This window comes from Mustela erminea, chromosome 10 (assembly GCF_009829155.1).
Source record: "Mustela erminea isolate mMusErm1 chromosome 10, mMusErm1.Pri, whole genome shotgun sequence".
NCBI lineage: Eukaryota > Metazoa > Chordata > Mammalia > Carnivora > Mustelidae > Mustela > Mustela erminea.
The window spans coordinates 86,485,943-86,506,138 of NC_045623.1; the positions used below are offsets into that span (position 1 = coordinate 86,485,943).

Consider the following 20,196-nt stretch of genomic DNA (forward strand, 5'->3'; position numbering starts at 1 on the left):
ACTCTCAAGCTGTAGGTTATATTCTTTTTTTTTTTTTAAGATTTTATTTATTTACTTGACAGAGATCACAAAGTAGGCAGAGAGGCAGGCAGAGAGAGAGGAGGAAGCAGGCTCCCCGCTGAGCAGAGAGCCTGATGTGGGGCTCAATCCCAGGACCCTGGGATCATGACCTGAGCCGAAGGCAGAGGCTTAACCCACTGAGCCACCTAGGCGCCCCGGAAGAGTCTTCAACAGACTCTGCAATGAGCGTGGAGCCCAATGTGGGGCTCGAAGTCATGACCCTGAGAATACCACCTGGGTTGAAACTAAGAGTTGGACAACTAAATGCACCACCCAGGTGCCCTTGCACCTCTTTTTTTAGTGCCCACATAACAATCCATTCTTGGATGTACCAAATTTACTTAACTATTTTTTTTTAAGATTATTTATTTATTTATTTGAGAGGCAGAGATCACAAGTAGGCAGAGAGGCAGGCAGAGAAAGAGGTGGAAGCAGGCTCCCCGCCGAGCAGAGAGCCCGACGCGGGGCTCGATCCCAGGACCCTGGGATCACTACCTGAGCCGAAGGCAGAGGCTTTAACCCACTGAGCCACCCAGGCGCCCCTACCAAATTTACTTAACTATTTATGAATCATGTTAAAATGCAGACTGCAATTCAGTAAGTCTGAAGTGGTGCCTGAGATTGTACATTTCCACAAGCTCCTGGATGATGGTGATGCTGCCTGAGTAGAATCTTACCACTTTGGAGTTGGAAGGGACCTTATGGATACTCTTGCTCAGTCTCCTGTTTTAAACAGAGAGGGAACTTGCAGTCTAGTGGCTCTTAACCATGCCACTTTACTCTGCTGGATAAATCACTGTTACATGAAGATAAATCTAACGGTACTGCCCTCAGGTCTCTTTTTCCTCCCAATTACACTTCCTGACAATAAGACTTGAAATTCTGTTTTCCTTAGATTTTCATAACCAAATACCTTCTTCTCTCCTCAACCCCCTCACTTTCATATGACAACTTCGGGTCCTAGTTTTGCAAAGTCTTCCTGATCTACAGGACCATCCATTAATTGAACTGCCTCACTTAAAACAAAAATGAGAGAAAATCCTATCAGTCTTCCAAATCCTGGTCTTAGTATCATCCCCAGGTTCCTACATCCTTCTCCTTGAGTTCTGTAAGACAACTTTGTATCCTTGCAATAAACTTGTGCTTTTCTGCTTATATCAGCCACAAGTGGTTTTTATTACTTTACTAATAGAACATAGAATGGAGGCATATTTGTCAGTTCTTGAGAAATGGCTGATAAACAGGTTCAATCCATGTATCACAACCTGGTTAGATCCTGCTTCTTCCCCTTCCCAGCTATGCAGGCTCATCTCTAATCTTTCCCTCCCTCTGACCAGCATTTCTCACTTCACATCCTACAATAAAGGTTATTGACCTGAGGCCAGTGGCTCTATCAAGAGACCTTAATTCCTCCAGCTCTGGGAACACTAGTGAAGTATAGAATCCATACAGTGAGGTATAGAATCCATAGAGGCATCAGCAGTTAGGACACCTAAATTGAGCTCAAATGTCTTAGTTGATCACCTGTTCCTTCTACACAAAGGTCATGGGAAGAGCGATAAAAGTAGAAAAAATCTTAAGTTGATTCTTACAGATTTCTGCTGTGGTAAGTGTATGACCACGTAACTTAAAGCTCTCCTATTGGCTCCTTCTATAGAACACTACCCTGAGAAACCCTGCGCAATTCTTCAGGAAAGAAAGCAGTATGCATTACTGAGGGAAATCCTGAAACATAACAGTAACAGGTTCACAATTTCACGAAAGCAGAGGGTTGCCATTTTTAAAAAATGGAACTTAAAATTTTCTTTCAAATTACATTCTGTAGAAACCTAGAGTTCTGGGGGCACCTGGGTGGCTCAGTTGGTTAAATGTCTGCCTTCAGCTCAGATCATGATCCCAGGTCCTGGGAACAAGCCCCGAACCAGGCTCCCTGCTCAGTGGAGAGTCTGCTTCTCTCTCTCCCTCTCCCTGTGTGTGTGCTCATGCTCTTGCTTTCCCTCTCACTCTCTCAAATAACTAAAATCTTAGGGGGAAAAAAAAGTAAGAAAGAAACTAGAGTTTGATGGTGGTCCAGTCAAGTAAGACCACATCTGTAGACGTCAAAGAGCAAGTAAATTGATAAAGATGGAGGTACATCATTTGGAGCTGCTTTGCAATAATTCTAGAAACAGAATATCTTCCGTAAGTGCTTCATTTTCCTTGAATGTTTTAAACAATAATAGAATATGTTGGAATGCAACATGGACCCAATTACTAGCCACCCACTTCCCAAAGCAAGGGACAGAGCAAGAAAAATACACTGGGAATGAGAGGTGTAGCAGACAAATGGTGGCCCAGAGTGAGGGCAGACATTTGGGTGAGGAAGAAATCTGCAAAGAAGAGCAACTCAGCAGGGCACCTGGGTGGCTCAGTTATTAAGTGTTTGCCTTCAGCTCAAGTCTTGGGATCAAGCCTGGCACCAGGCTCCCAGCTCTGTGGGAAGCCTGCTTCTCCCTCTCCCACACCCCCACTTGTGTTCCCTCTCTGGCTGTCTCTCTTTCCATCAAATCTTAAAAAAAAAAAAAAAAAAAAAAAGAGCAACCCAGTGTGGAAAGAAGCAGGGTAATGATGACATCCACATATTGGGCTGTCCACAATGATGAATCAGTGCCAAGAATGGGAAGCAGCGCCGAGAGTAGAGGTAGTAATGCAATATTAACTTTCTGATTACAGGAGTTATATTGTGATTATATAAGAGAATGTCCTTTTTTATAGGAAAACTAAAGTTTTCAGGGATGATGGGGCATCCAGTCAGCAACTTAACTCTCAAATAATTCATTAAAAAATGTTATCTGTACTGAACTTCCACAATTTAGTGATTGTTTAAAAGCTGTTTTTAATGTGCATGCGACTGAAAAACAAAAAAACAAAAATCAAAAAAAAAACCCTGTTCTCTCTTCTCTCAAGCAATGAGAACTCCATAGAACAATTACGAAATCAGTAAGATACTTAAAGCACCTTTGGACGTTCAAGTGTCACCTTACTGATCTGGCCATGATTTTTTTGTTGTATTTGTTTCTTTGGATATGGATTTGTTGTGGTTGCTACAGAACAATACTAACTAGATAAAACCCTGAGAGTTAAAGGAATTCTAATTTATCTTCAACCTGTGTATAAGAATTGAGAGAATCTGCTGAGAAGTAAAAATACTGGGGTATCAACAAAGACAGAATAATGACTCCAGAGCCTGCATTCTCAACCACTATTCTACACCGCCTCAAAAAGAATATGCAAATCTTATTATAATTTATAATACAAACTAAGTCCCAACATTAGAGATTCCAATGAGGAGTCCTCATCAGAAGGGCATCATTCTTGGAGGAGGTAATGATGAGCTGGGTCTGGATTCATTCATCCAAACATGCAACCAAGGACCATTTCTTACTTGGTTTTTCTCTTCCCAGGGTCTGGTATACAGTAGGTACTCAAAGTTGTTGTTGTTGTTTTCTTTTTTTCTCTTTTTGAATGAGTGAATAGAGACTCACTATGTGCTAAACACAGCTAGAGAAAGAAGGGAGAAAGCATTCTACCCTAAAGAAAGCAGAGGAAATTAGTTCCACCCAATATATTGGTCAGATCAGAAGGTGGGAGACTGACAGCCAAACTTCCTCCTCCCCACCAAATTACTAGAATGACTATCTTAGATAGATGATTCTTCCTTTTTGAACTTCAGTCATGGATCAGTTAAAATGTCCAAAAGCAGAAAAGAGAAAAAATAGTAAAATGAAACAAAACAAAACAAAAACACACCACACACAAAAATGGTCTCATAAAACGTAAAAGCTGAAAAGGAATTATGAAGTTCATTTAGCATGTTATTTTTATTTAGCTGAAAATGAGGCTAACAGACATCAAGTGACTTGACAAAGGCTGCCTACAGCTAACCATGTTGGCACTAGACCCCATGGCCAGTACTCTATCCCACACTATTGTTACAATCAATAATCCTGGAGGTTCTCCAAGACCTCTGATAACAACAGCTAGTACGTCAATGTTTATTTGCCATGCATTAACCTAAAAGCTTTACTTGTTTTAGCTAACTACAAGTGTATCAGCGCTAAAAATGGTGGCTAGGTTCAAAGTACTGAGAAAACAAGAGAGAGCAAGGGTTTGGAGGAAATAGGGAAGTTTAAGAGGTGACAACCAAATAGGAAAAATGGAAGTCCTGTAGGAGAGAATACTGTTCTTTGACCTCATTAGAACCCTAATCTATTGAACTCTACTTTCTTCCCACCTGTTAGCCCTCTCCAACTTAGATTCCAGGGCCCACCATTTTAATAATTAGAATGACCTCCCTTTAACTCCTTGTCTTTACAGCTCACCTTTCTGGCATGAGTGGAGTATAACTGCAGACAACAGAACCCATGCTAGCTAAGTTAAGCAGAAAAGGGGTTATTGCCAGATATTATGTGGCTTACAAAATTACTTGAAGAGCTATAGGAGAAGGCTCCCTTAGAACTTACAGGAACAAGTCTTAACCCACAAAATAACTCTTTGCCATGATCGAAAAAGTTATGGCTATCATTGCAGGAAGTCACTAAACCAGAAAGTTGTTGACTAAAGAAATCCAGTGCCTCTGCTATGATACTTGTCAGCAAAACTGGATGGCTCTCACCCTTTTTGTCTCCACATCTAACTCAGCTCCAAATTCAATTCTCACCTTAGGTGCAAAGGAGTCTAGGAAATTGCTTTTAGCATCCCAAACTTTTCAGTAAGAGAAGGCACATTAAGAGGTGGAAAGTATGCTGAGCAAGTCAAATCCCTGGTCCTCACTATCCCTGGATATGTCTTCTCCATGCCTACACTGAACAGCCTAATGTTCCTAGAAAAAAAAATATGATCTCCAACCTCAAGTGGGCCTTTTTTTAAGTACATACTACAATTCTATAAAAACACTCTTTATATTCCTTTTCCCTTTCAAATATTTTATCTATTTGACAGAGACATAGTGAGAGAGGGAACACAAGCAGGGGAAGTGGGAGAGAGAGGGGGAGAGGCAGGATTCTAGCCAAGCAAGGAACCTGAGGTGGGGCTCCACCCCAGGACCCCGGGGTTGCGACCTGAGCCGAAGGCAGATGCCTAACGACTGAGTTACCCAGGCGCCCCTCAAATGGGCCCTTAATTCTGCAAGACAATTCTACGTTTCTCTGGTCTACTCATTCTCCCACAATCTACAATGACTTTCACACTTTCTACACTCAAATCTCTGACCTCCTCTCACTCTAAGTATATGATCCCATCACCTGCTTTACAGAAAAAATAAAAGCCATGAGAAAACTCATTTTACCAGTACAAAACACAGAAACAACCTGTGCCTATTGCCTTCATTTTCTTCTTCCTTTCTATTAACTGCAAAAACTTCTTTCATTCCCATCTTCCTAAGACTGCTCTAACTGTACTTTGGATCCCATCCATTCCCATGTTCTCAGAACACTATCAATGACTCAATTTCTCTCTTGCATTTTCAATTTTTCCATCGCCCTCTAAATTGGGTCCTTGATGACCTCTCATCTCCCTTAGCTTCCACATCCTCTCCTTTCCTTTACAATCATATGTATGGAAAATACTCTCTAGATTCACTGCCTTCTTTCCTTCTCTTGAGTTTTTGCCTCCTATCTGGCTTCTGGCCCCATCAAACCAACTCTCATGAAGGACACCATAAGCTCCATGAAGATAAAGCCAACAGACTTTTTCAATTCTGATGATATTTAAATTCCAGGTTTTCTTTTAATGGGATCAGTTCATGGACATCATTTTATTTTTATGATTTTATTTATTTACTTGACACAGAGAGACAGAGAGAGAGAGTGAAAGAGCACAAGCAGGGGGAGCAGCAGAAGGAGAAGGAGAAGCAGGCTCCCCACTGAGCAGGGAGCCCGATGCAGAATTTGATCCCAGGACCCTAGGATCACAACCCAAGCCAAAGGCAGACGCTCAACCATGTGAGCCACCCAGGCACTCCTGAATTCCAGGATTTCCTAACACAGACAATTTCCTGCTGCCGAGACAACATTCTTCTGGTCCTCTACCCTAGCTCTTCTGTTTCTCTTGTGGAGTCCTGTTCCTGTTCTTGGCCATTACATGCTGGCACCACTCGAGGTTCTCTCAGTTGATCTTACCCACACCTATGTCTCAATTATCACCCATCTGCAAATTACTCCCAGCTAAATATTTCCCAAAACATCTCTGAGTTCCAAAGCTGTATTTCAAACTGCCTCCTGGGTCTCATGAATGACCTCTCCCTTCCCCATCCAAAAAAAGAACTACCCTGATGCATAAGCCAGAAACCCAGGAGTTATGTCTGATTTCTCTTTCACTCCCTGAATCTAATCCATCACTAAGTTCTACTGATTTTACCTCCTTATCTCTAGAATCTGTCCAGTTCTCTGCAGTTGTACCGATACCATTACCTCAGTCCTCATTGCTTATCTCTCTCACCACTTGGGTCTATCTGCATCTATCTTTCCTCCAACCTGTTTATGCTACTGAGACTGAGGGATCAAGCCACCTCTCCCACCTCACCACTCTCTCCCACAACAACAAAAACAAAAACGCAGCAGTGTCTCATCCGTCTTGAAGTAAAAGTCCGGCACCTCTACCCACCTCCCGCTGCAACCTGTAGGAGACTCTTCTTTTTTCCCTCTGTACTGGCCACAGTGGCCTCTTTTTTTGCCTTATAGTCATTTTCCTCCGATTCACCACAGGGCCCCTGCACATGCTGCTCTCTCTGGGATATTCTGCCTTCCTCCCTTGACTCAAGTAATTAGAATCCTTCCTTCAGGTATCCATTCAGGCATCTTTTCCTCACAGACGCCTTTCTGCTTATTTCAGGCACTCATAGCATCAGGCATGTCTCCTAAGCAGCAGGTCTTCTACAGATCTTTAGTGAGATCACCGTTTAACAGGTTTGCCCTCCCGGACTCAAACCCCTGAGGTCAGGGACCATCTTTGGTTCACCGTGTATCCTCAAGGCTCTTTCCCGCACCAGCTGGACGATTAAGGAGAGACCTAGTTCCCAGATATGAATCCAAATTTCTCACAAGACCGTGCTCTGGAGAAGCAGGGGTCGGATATTCCTCTCATCTCCGTCTCTCTGAGAGGCACAGAGCAGGCCCTAGTCAAAGACTGCACAATCAATGGCAGAAACAAGTCGGCCTCCTTAGCCAGAGAGGAGCCTGGTGGAGCCGGGAGACAAGGCTTTCCTCCCTGGGGGCGTCCGGCACAGGCACAGGGCTGGACAAGGCAAGCGCTGGACGAACAAGCCAGCGGTCGAGGGCCTCAGGCGGCTGCAGAGACCCCAACGTTCTGCTCCGGCCAAGAAGGGGAACCCAGGCTGCTACATGCAGGCGCTGGGACCTCGAGGCCTGCCTGTGCCCCCTGAAAACCATCAGCTGAGAAGGGCCAGACTCAGGCCACACAACCGAGGTGCCGCCTCCAGATGCCGCAGACCCCCACCCCCGACCTTTCTTCCACTTACTCTGTGTCAGCTCCCGGTCTCCCCGCCGCAGCATTGCGCGAAACGCCAAAACCAGACAGCGCTCCCACCCACAAGACACAGCGCGCCTAGGTGGGACTCCAGCCTCACCCACCAATCCTGGCACCGTACTCTCGTGACGCTAGGAAAAATCTGACCAATAAAAGGAGAGCACTCAGGGGGCGGTGCAGAGGGGAATACTGGAAGGCGATTGGTTCCTCGGAGCCGGAAGTTCTAGGGGAAGAACTAAGTTGGAACCAATCGCGCGTTGCCTGAGTGTGTCGGCGCGGTCAGCGGCGGCGCTGAGGAGAGTGGTTGCCGCCATGATAGAGCAGCAAAAGCGCAAAGGCCCAGAGTTGCCACTGGTTCCAGTCAAGCGGCAGCGGCATGAATTGTTGTTGGGAGCCGCGGGGTCGGGCCCCGGAGCCGGGCAGCAGCCGACGGCGCCTGGCGCTTTGCTACAAGCGGTAAGTGAAGTAGCAGACAGCCTTCGGCCCTACGCACATCTTCCTCTCTGAGAGCCTAGTACCCGGTGATCCCGCACTGCGAGGGCGGAACGAGAATAGCTACCTGTAGTTAAAATAGGGGAGCACTGTGGAGGTGGTCAACAACCCTCCAGATGGTCCCTTCGTTCCCAGGTTGGACGCCTGTTTTCAACGTCTCGACCACCCTGGGAGAGGGCGTTAGAATTAAAGTTACATTCCTTGAACTCAAAACCGGTACCAGGGCTTTTTCATACTTAATCTTCCACAGAGAGCCGGCATAGAGTAAACATTCAAAAAGGTGGTAGAATGGATGGATGAATGAATGAAAGAATGAATGAATGAGGGAAGGAAGGAAATGAATGAGACCCGCTCGCTTTGGGACTTTGGGCAAGTTGCTCTCCCCTTTGTTTCTCAGCACTGGTGCTGTTATTAACGACAACCGAACAATCGCTCACATTCATGGAGTCCGTGCACCCAGGGCTTTGTATGCGAAAACTCCATTAATCTTGGTAACAGCCTAAGAGTTAGGAACTCTTCGTGCAATCTCTTGTAAATTTACCCGGTAAATGATAGAAAGAGACTTTAAATCCCAAATCCATAGTCTTAACTGCATTTCTTGTAAGATGGAGGTAATGATCCCATCTCTTTTCCTGTGCTGCTAGTCTCAGATCAAGAAATAGGTGTGTCCTCTCTCAACCTTTCCTCTGGCGGGTGAGCAAATCCTGCTGGCACCATCCTCAAAATATATATATACCAAATTGCTACCCCTTCTGCCACCTCCATCACTAACTCGTGGTCTAATCCATTATTTTCTCATTTGGCATTATTGTAGTGAGGCCCTAAAAGGTAATCCTGTTTCTGCTGTTGTATGGTCAGTCTATTCTCAGTCCCGCGACTGGAGAACCTTGCTAAAGGTCAGATCAAGTTTCCCTCAGCTGAAAACTTTCAGTGGCTTTCCACTTCACCCAGTTAAACCAAAATCCTTAAAATCTTTTGCCCATTTTCCATGTGTCTCTCAGATCTACCTATTTTCCATTGCTGATGCTGCTCGTTTTGCTGGCTTCCATGCTCTTGCCTCGAAGCCTTTGCATTTGCTGCACTCTACCAGAGTGCTCTTAAATGGTTTACACACTCCGGCTCCTCCAAATCTTTGTTCAGATATCCCGTTTTTCAGGGAAAGCTTTCCTGACTACACTGCTTTAAATTGCAGTACCCCATATGCATTAATCCACGTTGCTTTTTTTTCTCCATAGCACCTACCACCTGCTGTATGTTTTGTTTTTCTCTCTCCCTTTCTCCTATTCCTCCTTTCCTAGAACAGAAACTCGATTGTTTATTTTGTTCAGTACTACTTTTCCAATACCAAGAAAAATAGCCCAGCACATAATATTTTTTTGATTAAACCAGAAACCACTAAAGATATTTGGCACTAATAGTAGCACCCATCCTTCTCTCTGAAAAAAGTATCAGCCCGGGTTTCATTGAATTATCCAAGCCTAGGCTTGGTGTCAAGACCATAATCAAAACTGCTGGGTAATATGTACCCTGCAGGATGTTTGGGAGGCTGTGACAGTCCAGTCATTAAATGAGCTAGAGACTGGGAAAACAGTATCGGATGACACAGGCAGGGTCCCTACACTTACAAGGCTGCTTTTCTACTGGGGAAAAAGAAAAAAATGTGTGAGCAAATATTTAAGGTAATTTCAGGTAGTGGTAAGTGCTGTGAAGAAGTACAGCAGGAGTAATGGAATACAGAGGGGAGGTGTAGTTTAAGTGATGAAGGAAAGACCTTCTGAAGAGGAAACATTGGAAGGAGCTAAACACAGGAGGATCAAGGGAAGAGGATTCTAATCAGGACCAGCAGGTGTAAAGATCCTCAGACAGAAATGAGCTTAACATGTTTGAGCAATTAAAAGTTGGCTGTGGGACCGGAGGAGAGTGAGCGAGTAGTTAGTAAACAGGTAGACACTAGACACTACAGCAGGAAGGGATCAAATTGGAGGCATAAGTTAGTATAAGAAGAGTTGCCATTCTCTAAATCAGGAGAAATCTACTCAGTTATTGTTTCCCATGTCTTTTGCACCCTCCTTTGCCTGTAGGTAGTGACTACTCTATACTTCTGTCTTTTGTTCAGGGACCTCCAAGGTGTTCCTCCCTTCAGGCCCCAATCATGCTGCTCTCAGGACATGAAGGGGAAGTGTACTGCTGCAAGTTTCACCCCAATGGATCCACCTTAGCATCTGCAGGATTTGATCGACTGATATGTAAGAGATAGTTTCTGAAGTTGGAATAATTGCTGTCTGCTAAGTTGTGATAATTTTTTAAAACCTCCAGTGCCGAAGAAGGTTATCAGTCTGAATCGGTCATGTCATAGACTACATAGCTAATGTACAATAAGAATATTGAATATTCTTATACAGTACAATAAGAATATTGAACGATCTTGGGTATAGACCTCAAGGTCCATGTGTCCAAAAGGGAATATGTTACTAGTTGGAAAGTGAGTTGCCCTACTTTGAGAATATCTTCCTCATGGAGACAGATCTTGAGTGGGTTGAGCCAGACAAGAGATCTAGGCATACCAGGTTAATGGAAGTCATGAGGGGAGAGAGAGCTTCCTTTTCCCAGATGTGAGACCTTCCTCTTGATCCATTCATAGAATCCTAGCACATGGGAAAGAAAGGGGGGGTGGAGATGGTAAAGTGGCAACTCAGTTGGATAATCTCCCTGTAAATCATTAGGATCTGCATCCAAGAGGCATCTGGCTGGCTCAATCAGTAAAGCGTGTGACTCTTGATCTTGTGGTTATGGGTTCAAGCCCCATGTTGGGCGTAGAGATTACTTAAAAATAAAATCCTTTGGAAAAAAAAAAAAGAGAGTTCTGGGCACATGGCTGGCTCAGTCAGTAGGGCATGCTAGTCTTGATCTTGGGGCTGAGTTCATGCTCCATGTTGGGTGTGGAGCCTACTTAAAAATTTTTTTAAAAGGGGCGCCTGGGTGGCTCAGTGGGTTAAGCCGCTGCCTTCGGCTCAGGTCATGATCTCAGGGTCCTGGGATCAAATCCCACATCGGGCTCTCTGCTCGGCGGGGAGCCTGCTTCCCTTCCTCTCTCTCTCTGCCTGCCTCTCTGTCTACTAGTGATCGCTCTCTGTCAAATAAATAAATAAATAAATCTTTTTTTAAAAAAGGTTTAAAAAAAAATTTTTCTTTAAATTGGGGACCTCGGGCTAGCTCAGTTGGTGGAGCATGTAACTCTTGATCTCAGGGTCCTGAGTTCAAGCCCCACACTGGGTGTAGAAATTGCTTAAAAATAAAATCTTAAAAAAACAAAAAACAAACTCTGCATCCAGATTCTCAGCTACTAGTTGGAGTACCCATTTTTGAGAAATAAGTTGAAAAAATCACTTTAGAGGAGTCATGAGAAAAAAGCAAGAGAGAAGATATCAGGAGCATCTGACTGTCTTTTATTCTTACATCATTTGTTGCTTTATGGAATGAAGTGAGTCCTTTAGTTCTTTGCTTATAAGTCTGTACCTCAGAATAGATGAGAGCTGTCTTTGCTGTCTTAATTTAGCTGTTCTAGTTCTGTGATCCTTAAACTTAACAGTGGCCAAGCATCTGGAAGACTTGCAATTTTGCAAAACATCCTTGAATCAATACACTTATTTCATCAAGCAAAAAACAGTTTATCAACAGAAAAATAACTACAATATGTATGTACCTTATAACATATAGAGGTGCTCCTTAATAACACTCATTAAAGTTCATTCCTTGCTAGACCAAGTTCCCTGAGGACAGGAACTGTGTCTGTTCATTTATCTCCTTTTATCCTAGCACCTGTCATGTTGTAGGTATATGGTACATGTGGAATGAATAAATGTAGTGTAAAGTCATTGCCGTGTGACCTTCAAGTCAGTTCCAGCTTCCTGGGTTTTCTGTAAGTGCCATCATTTTGTAGTCTCTATACTCAACCAACATGTAGTAGTGAGTACCAACTTTTTTAACATTACAGCAGAAAGCTTAAGACTTTAAAAATTATATATTTTTAAAAGATTTTATTTATTTATTTGACAGAGAGAGAAAGATCACAAGTAGGTAGAGAAACAGGCGTGGGGGAGGGAAGCAGGCCCCCTGCTGAGCAGAGAGCCTGACGCAGGGCTCGATCCCAGGACTCTGGGATCATGACCTGAGCTGAAGGCAGAGGCTTAACCCACTGAGCCACCCAGGTGCCCCTATACCTACTTTTTTAAAGATTTTATTTATTTGAGAGAGAGAGCATGAATAGGGGAGGGGCAGAGAGAGAAGCAGACTCCCCACTGAGCGGGGAGCCCGATGTGGGGTTTGATCCCAGGAGCCCAGGATCATGACCTGAGTCAAAGGCAGATGCTGAGTGAACTGAGCCACCCAGGTGCCCCCCTAAATTACATCTATTAACAATTTTTATCAGTCTTATGAAATATGAAAATACTACATTATTTTTGTTTTTGGTGTCAGGAAAATCGGTCCAGCCAGTAGAGCCAATAGTGTTCCAAGGGAGTGTAATCTCAAAACCATTGTGGTAAATTTATAAGTACCTTTTCTATGGCTAATGATGAGTTTTCTTTTGTGTAGTAATGATCATATAACCCGTATCTTCCTAACAGTGTTGTGGAATGTCTATGGTGACTGTGATAACTATGCTACATTGAAGGGACACAGTGGGGCCGTGATGGAGCTGCATTATAACACTGATGGCAGGTGAGTAAGTAGTCTACATAATAGAATGACAGCTGCTTTCATACTAATTTTTCTTGGCATCCTTTCACATTTCATCCATAAGTTTTCTGTCTCTCTGGAGACTTTGCTGTCAAAAACTACCGCATTTTCGGCAGTTACTTTATTATCCTATCACTGTCAACCCAATCTCTTGTTCCGTGTATGCATTTATAAGTACATCTCTATCTAACATCAATAGCCCAGACAATTTCTTAACCAACTGAGCCACCCAGGCGTCCCTCCAGACAATTTCTTTTTTAAGACATAAAACATAATTTTATATGCAGAAATCAGCTATTTTTACTATATAAGCAATAAAGTATTTACTTTGAGAAACTCAAAAATATATCAATTTAAAAATAGCCCATATTCCTACCACTCCAAAGATTATCACTGTTAATATTTTGTTAGTGCTTCTCAAGTTTTTTTCCTGCTTTAAGCTATTTGGTTTTACATGTACATTAGAACTTCATGTATGATCTTTTCTGCTGCTTTTTTCCTTTAACATTATTCACCTAATGTATCATTTATTATAACATACATTTATTATGAACATTTTAATGACTGCCTAATTTTACAATAACTACATAATATAGAAATGTGATTATGCAAAGTTAATTAATTCCATTAGGTATTTCAGTGAACATTCATTGTTTTATACCTCTGAACTTTACAATCCTAAGGTCCCTAAATCAACTGGTACATAGCCTTGTATGCATTTTTCCTGTTAATATTTAAGTAAAGAAAGCCTTATAAAATCAATTATAACTTAGATATCATTGTCAGGGGCGCCCAGCTGGCTCAGTCTGAGGAGCATGTGATTCTTGAGCTCAGGGTCAGGAGTTTAAGCCCCTTGTTGGGTGTAGAGATTACTTAAATAATAAAACTTTTTAAAAAATCATTTTCAGAGATGAAATAGAAAACTTTTAATTTTAGAGAAAGGGTTATAGTTACTGAGTCAAGAATTGCTGCAGTCTGTCTTCCTACTGTAGCAGGGAGTGATTAAACATTTCCAGATGGGAAAGTGTTTAAAGCGTCATCTATCAAAAAGGAGGAAGAAATTGGGGAAACTGCTGTATTAGGTTGGGATATATCATGGGGACTGACAGAAGGACTTTTTTTTACATTTTCATGGGGTAGACCGCGTAACCCAGTCTAGAGCACCAGTAGGATTTGATAGGTAGGGCAAGGCATGCCTATGTCATGTGAGTACAACATGTCAGTGGCCTTAAAGAGTCTGGCTCATTTTGGCAAGTGGGGAGGATGGATGGCTATTGTTCGTCTTCACTCACTTGTTTTTTGTTCTTCCTCTTGCAGTATGCTCTTTTCCGCATCCACAGATAAAACTGTGGCAGTGTGGGATAGCGAAACGGGCGAGAGGGTTAAAAGGCTAAAAGGACATACTTCCTTTGTGAATTCCTGTTACCCGGCCAGGAGGGGCCCCCAGCTTGTCTGCACTGGCAGCGATGATGGGACAGTTAAGGTGGGTGTTGTCTGTCTGTATGTTGTTGCTGGTTCAGAGATTCCACAATGTGAACTTACTTTGCCTTCCATCTATGGCGTAGTCTCCTCTCCACAACTTTGTTTTAGCGGTCATTTCCCAAAACAGAGGTCTTTCTGTTTTTACTTTAAGATTTTTTAATTTGAGAGAGAGAGCAAGTAGGGGTGAAGGGGAGCAGATCGGGAAGGAGAGGGACAAGCAGATTCCATGCTGCTTGTGGAGCCCAGTGCAAAACTCAGTCTCATAACCCTGAGCTCATGCTCTGAGCTGAAACCAAGAGTTAGCAGACACTTGACTGGCTGGGCCACCCAGGCACCCCAAAAACAGAGGTTTTTTAAAATAATGTGCAGTATTTTTTTTTTTTTAATTATTTATTTGACAGAGAGAAATCACAAGCAGGCAGAGAGGCAGGCAGAGAGAGAGAGAAGGACGCAGGCTCCCAGCTGAGCAGAGAGCCCGATGCGGGGCTCGATCCCAGGACCCTGGGATCATGACCTGAGCCGAAGGCAGCGGCTTAACCCACTGAGCCACCCAGGCGCCCCAAATGTGCAGTATTTTTAAGGATCTTGTAGCATGTTAGAACCATGTTGAACCTTTGTGACTTGGAATAAAATGGACCACCTGAGTTGGATCTTTTTTTTTTTTTTTAATTTATTTGTCAGAGAGAGAGAGAGAGAGCACGTGCACAGGCAGGCAGTGGCAGGCAGAGGCAGAGGGAGAAGCAGGCTCCCTTCCTGGCAAGGAGCCCAATGCGGGACTCGATCCTAGGACACTGGGATCATAACCCAAGCTGAAGGCAGCCGCTTAGCCAACTGAGCCACCGAGGCATTCCCTGGGATTCTTGACTGAGCTGTTTACCTAAGTATGTGATCTCAGGCAGTTCACTTTTCTGATCCTGTCTCTTGGTCTTTAGAACAGTGACAGCAATATACGTGTCTTACAAAGCTGTTGTAAAAGTATAGTCACTATATAAAAAGGTCAGTATATGGTTTAGTAACCAGATCATTTAGTTCAGTGATTCCAGCTTGTCTAACCTGATCATTTAGTTCAGTGATTCCAGCTTGTCTTCATGTCAGACTGCCTGAAGAACCTATTAAAAATAACCAGGTTCTCAGGACGCCTGGGTGGCTCAGTCCGTTAAACATCTGCCTTCAGCTAAGGTCATGATCCCAGGGAGTTAGGATCAAATCCCACATTGGGCTCCTTGCTCAACAGGGAGCCTGCTTCTCCCTCTGCCTGCTGCTCCCCCTGCTTGTGTGCTCACTCTCACTCTCTCTCTCTTTCTTTGACAAATAAAAAATAAAATCTTAAAAACAAAAACAAAAACAAAAAACTCAAGATTCTAGTTCAGTCGGTCTAGAATGGGAATTTTTGTTTTTAAATTAAGACTTCTTTAGAGGGACGCCTGGGTGGCTCAGTTGTTAGGCGGCTGCCTTCGGCTCAGGTCATGATCCCAGCGTTCTGGGATCGAGTCCCACATCGGGCTTCTTGCTCGGCAGGGAGCCTGCTTCTCCCTCTGCCTCTAGCCTGCCACTCTGTCTGCCTGTGCTTGCGCTCTGTATCTCTCTCTCTAACAAATAAATAAAATCTTTAAAAAAAAAATAAATAAATAAATAAAGTAATCCTTTAAAAAAAAAAAAAAAAGCCTTCTTTAGAGCGTGAGGGACGCCATGAATTCCGTTTGGAGGCATCTTTAAGCTCACCGAGTAGACAACCCGAGCAAAGCTCACCCTCCCGAGTTGAAAATATTTATGGACAAGAAATTATCATTGAAATTAAATGGTGGCAGACATGTTCAAGGAATATTGTGGGGGTTCGATCCATTTATGAATCTTGTGATAGATGAATGTGTGGAGATGGCAACTAGTGGGCAACAGAACAATATTGGAATGGTGGTAATATGAGGAAATAGTATCATCATGTTAGAAGCCTTAGAACGAGTATAAACAATGGATGTGTTCATCAGAAGAATCAACTGCTTCCACATGTCCCCTCTCCATAGTACTTGTTTTACTACAATATAAAAATCAGATCGTGTGCATTTTCTTATTGAGCTTTTAATAGCAAAAAAAAAAAAAACTTATTTAAAGAGCAGTTCTAGGTTCACAGTAAAATTGAGGAGAAGATAGAGATTTCCCATATACCCACTTCCCCCACACATCCATAGCCTCTCCCATGATCCCCCACCAGAGTGGTACATTTTTTACAATTGATAAACCTACACTAACATAGGGGCGCCTGGGTGGCTCAGTGTGTTAAAGACTCTGCCTTCGGCTCAGGTCATGATCTCAGGGTCCTGGGATCAAGCCCCGCATCAGGCTCTCTGCTCAGCAGGGAGCCTGCTTCCTCCTCTCTCTCTCTGCCTACTTGTGATCTCTGTCTGTCAAATAAATAAGTAAAATCTTTTTAAAAAAAAAAAAACCTACACTGACACATCCTAATCACCCAAGTCCATAGTTTATATTAGGGTTCACATTTAGTGTTATACATTCTGTGGTTTGGGACAAACATATAATTACATGTATCCATCACAGTGGTATCACACAGAGTATTTTTTCTGCCCTAAAAATCCTCTGTGCTCCTTCTGTTCATCCCTCCCACCCCTGACAGCCACTGATCTTTTTACTGTCTCCATAGTTTTGACTTTTGAGATTGGTTTCTTTTACTTGGTAATCATGCATTTTAAGAGTCTTCCATGTCTTGGGGCGCCTGGGTGGCTCAGTGGGTTAAGCCGCTGCCTTCGGCTCGGGTCATGATCTCACGGTCCTGGGATTGAGTCCCGCATCGGGCTCTCTGCTCAGCAGGGGGCCTGCTTCCGTCTCTCTCTCTCTCTGCCTGCCTCTCCGACTACTTGTGATTTCTCTCTGTCAAATAAATAAATAAATAAATAAATAAATAAGAGTCTTCCATGTCTTATAGACAGCCTCTCCTCTGTTGTCCTGCGCACCCCTGCCTTGTAGTGTGTTCAATAAATTCCTATCTCCTTAAAAATAAAGAGATTCTTCCAGCCTTTGTAGCTCATTTGTTCTAGTGCCAAATAATATTCCATTGTCTGGACATACCACAGTTTATTCATTCACTTACTAAAGGACATCTCAGTTGCTTCCCAGAGTTGCAGTTATGAATAAAATTGCTGTAAACATCCATGTGGGAGTTTTGTGTGGACCTAAATTTTTCATCTCTGTTGAGTAAATACTGAGGACCACGATTGCTAGATCCTGTGGTAAGAGCATATTTAGTATTTGAGAAACCACCAGTCTGAGTGCCCAGCTGGCAGTTGATGGAGCGTGCAGCTCTTGATCTTGGAACTGTAAATTTGAGCCCCACGTTGGATGTAGAGATTATTTAAAAATGAAATCTTAAAAGGAGAAAGAAACCACAAATCTGTCTTCCAAAATAGCTGTACCAGTTTACATTCCCACCAGCAATGAGTGAGAATCCTTGTTGCTCTGCATCATCATTTGGTGGTGTCAGTGCTCCAGATTTTGGCTTCTCTAATAGGTATGTAGTCATACCTCGCTGTTAGTTTAATTTACATTTTCCTGAGGACATAAAGTGGAACATCTCTTCATATGCTTTTTGTCATCTGTGTGTACCTTCTTCAGTGAGGTGTCTGTTAAGATCTTTAGCTCATTTTTTTTTAAGATTTTATTTATTTATTTGAGAGAGAGCACAAGCAGGGGGAGCGGCAGACAGAGGAAGAGGGAGAAACAGGCTCCCCACTGAGTGGGGAACCTGACGTGGGACTTGATCCCAGGACCCTGAGATCATGACCCAAGCAGAAGGCAGATGCTTAAGCGACTGGAGCCACCCATGTGCCCCTTTAGCTCATTTTTAATCGTGTTGTTTGTTTCTTTATTGCTGAGTTTTGAGAGTTCTTTGTACATTTTGGATAATAGTCCCTTATCAGATATACAAATATTTTCTCCCTGTTTCATGGTTTATCTTCTCATTCTCTTGACATTGTCTTTCTCAGGCAGAAGTTTTTAGCTTTCATGAAGTCCAGTTTGGTTTCAATTATTTCTTTCACGAATTGTGCCTTTGATGTTGTATCTAAAAAGTCATTGCCATACCTCAGGTCATCTGTGTTTTCTTCTGTGTGATGCATTTTGAGTTAATTTTTGTGAAAGGTGCAAGGCCTGTGTCTAGATGCATGTTTTTTGCATGTGGATGTCCAGTTGTTCCAGTGCCATTGGTTGAAGAAACTCACTTGCTCCATTGCCTTTTCTCCTTTGTCAAAGATCCGTTGACTGTATTTATGGGAGTCTATTTCTGGGCTCTGTGTTCTCTTCCATTGATATATTCTTTCTCCAGTACCATACTGTCTGGATTACTGTAGTTTTATACTAAGTCTTTTTTTTTTTTTTTTTTTTTTTTAAAGTAATCTCTATACCCAACCTGGGGTCGAACACACAACTCTAAGATCACAAGTCACATGCTCTTCCAACTGAGCCACCTAGGTGCCCCTACAGTAAGTCTTGGAGGTCAGTTATCATCAGTCTTCCAACTTTAGTTTCTGCTTCAGTATTGTGTTGGCAATCTTGGATCTTTTGTCTCTATATGAACATTAGAATCAATTTGTTGATTTAGAATTTTGGTTGGAATTGCATTGAATCTATGAAGTTGAGAATGACAATATTGAGTTTTCCTATGCATGAACATGGAATAGCTCTCCATTTATCTAGTTGGGTTTTTGTTTTGTTTGTTTTGTTTTTTAAAGATTTATTTATTTATTTGACAGAGGAGGAGAGACAGCGAGAGAGGAAACGCCAAGCAGGGGTAGTAGGGGAGGGAGGACCAGGCTTCCCACCAAGCAGGGAGCCCAATACAGGGCTCGATCCCTGGACCCTGGGATCATGACTCATACCAAAAGCAGATGCTTAATGACTGAGCCACTCAGGCACCCCTAGTTCTTTGATTTCACTCATCAGAGTTTTGAGGTTTTCCTCATTTAGTTCCTGTACATATTTTGTTAAGTTTATATCTAAATATTCCTCTTTTTTGGGTGCTAATGTAAATGGGTTTTTTTGTTTGTTTGTTTGTTTGTTTTTAAGAACCAGAATTTTTTTTTTTTAAGATTTTATTTATTTATTTGACAGAGATCACAAGTAGGCAGAGAGGCAGGCAGAGAGAAAGAGGAGGAAGCAGGCTCCCTGCCGAGCAGAGAGCCCGATGCAGGGCTCAATCCCAGGACCCTGAGATCATGACCTGAGCCAAAGACAGAGGCTTTAACCCACTAAGCCAACCAGGTGCCCCAAGAACCAGAATTTTTAAACCTGTTACTCTTCTGATTTGGTGTAGCTGGTCTGACAATTCAGGAGCCATTGATCTCATCCAGCATCATCATTTTACTCTTTTATGATTATTTGTATTTGAGTGTGGTTGATGCATGTTAAATGAGATACAGGTATACAGCATAATGATTCGGCAGATTTATACATTATGCTACACTCACCATTGCACCCTCCTTTTCAAATGAGGAAAATGAGACCTAAAAATAGTGACTTTTATTTCAGGGGCACATAAGGACATACTACTTTGTAGGACCAGTCATTTTACTCTTTCTTTGGCATGAATTTTGGGTTCTGGGTAGTCTTTTTATTTATTTGACAGAGAGAACACAAGCACAGGGAACAGCAGGCAGAGGGAGAAGGAGAGACGGACTCCCTGCTGAACAAGGAGCCTGACAAGGGGCGTGATAGCAGGACCCTGGGATAATGACCTCAGCCAAAGGCAGATACTTAACCGACTGAACCACCCAGGTGCCCCTTTGGGTAGTCTATTAATGATTAAATCAGGATGGATTTCGAAGGAGTACATCTGAGAAACCACACTAAACCTATGATTGTTGCTTTTTAAATGAATTTTTTTTCTTTTCATAG

At 42.8% G+C, this 20,196-nt stretch overlaps 2 protein-coding genes and 1 pseudogene across 2 annotated transcripts in view; 2 read left to right on the top strand and 1 right to left on the bottom strand.

Moving 5' to 3' along the window:
- Positions 1-7,691, bottom strand: part of ZCCHC17 (zinc finger CCHC-type containing 17) — a 58,674-nt gene extending 50,983 nt beyond the window's left edge. The window contains exon 1 of the mRNA XM_032361547.1: positions 7,577-7,691. The gene's annotated coding sequence lies outside the window, so the exon portion shown is untranslated. The remainder of the gene's footprint in view (positions 1-7,576) is intronic.
- A 145-nt stretch (positions 7,692-7,836) lies between these two features.
- Positions 7,837-20,196, top strand: part of SNRNP40 (small nuclear ribonucleoprotein U5 subunit 40) — a 37,948-nt gene continuing 25,588 nt past the window's right edge. The window contains exons 1-4 of the mRNA XM_032302178.1: positions 7,837-8,040; positions 10,193-10,322; positions 12,702-12,795; positions 14,131-14,296. Coding sequence (XP_032158069.1) covers positions 7,897-8,040; positions 10,193-10,322; positions 12,702-12,795; positions 14,131-14,296 — 534 coding nt within the window. The 5' untranslated portion in view covers positions 7,837-7,896. The remainder of the gene's footprint in view (positions 8,041-10,192; positions 10,323-12,701; positions 12,796-14,130; positions 14,297-20,196) is intronic.
- On the top strand, positions 15,963-16,393 carry LOC116567226 (annotated as a pseudogene).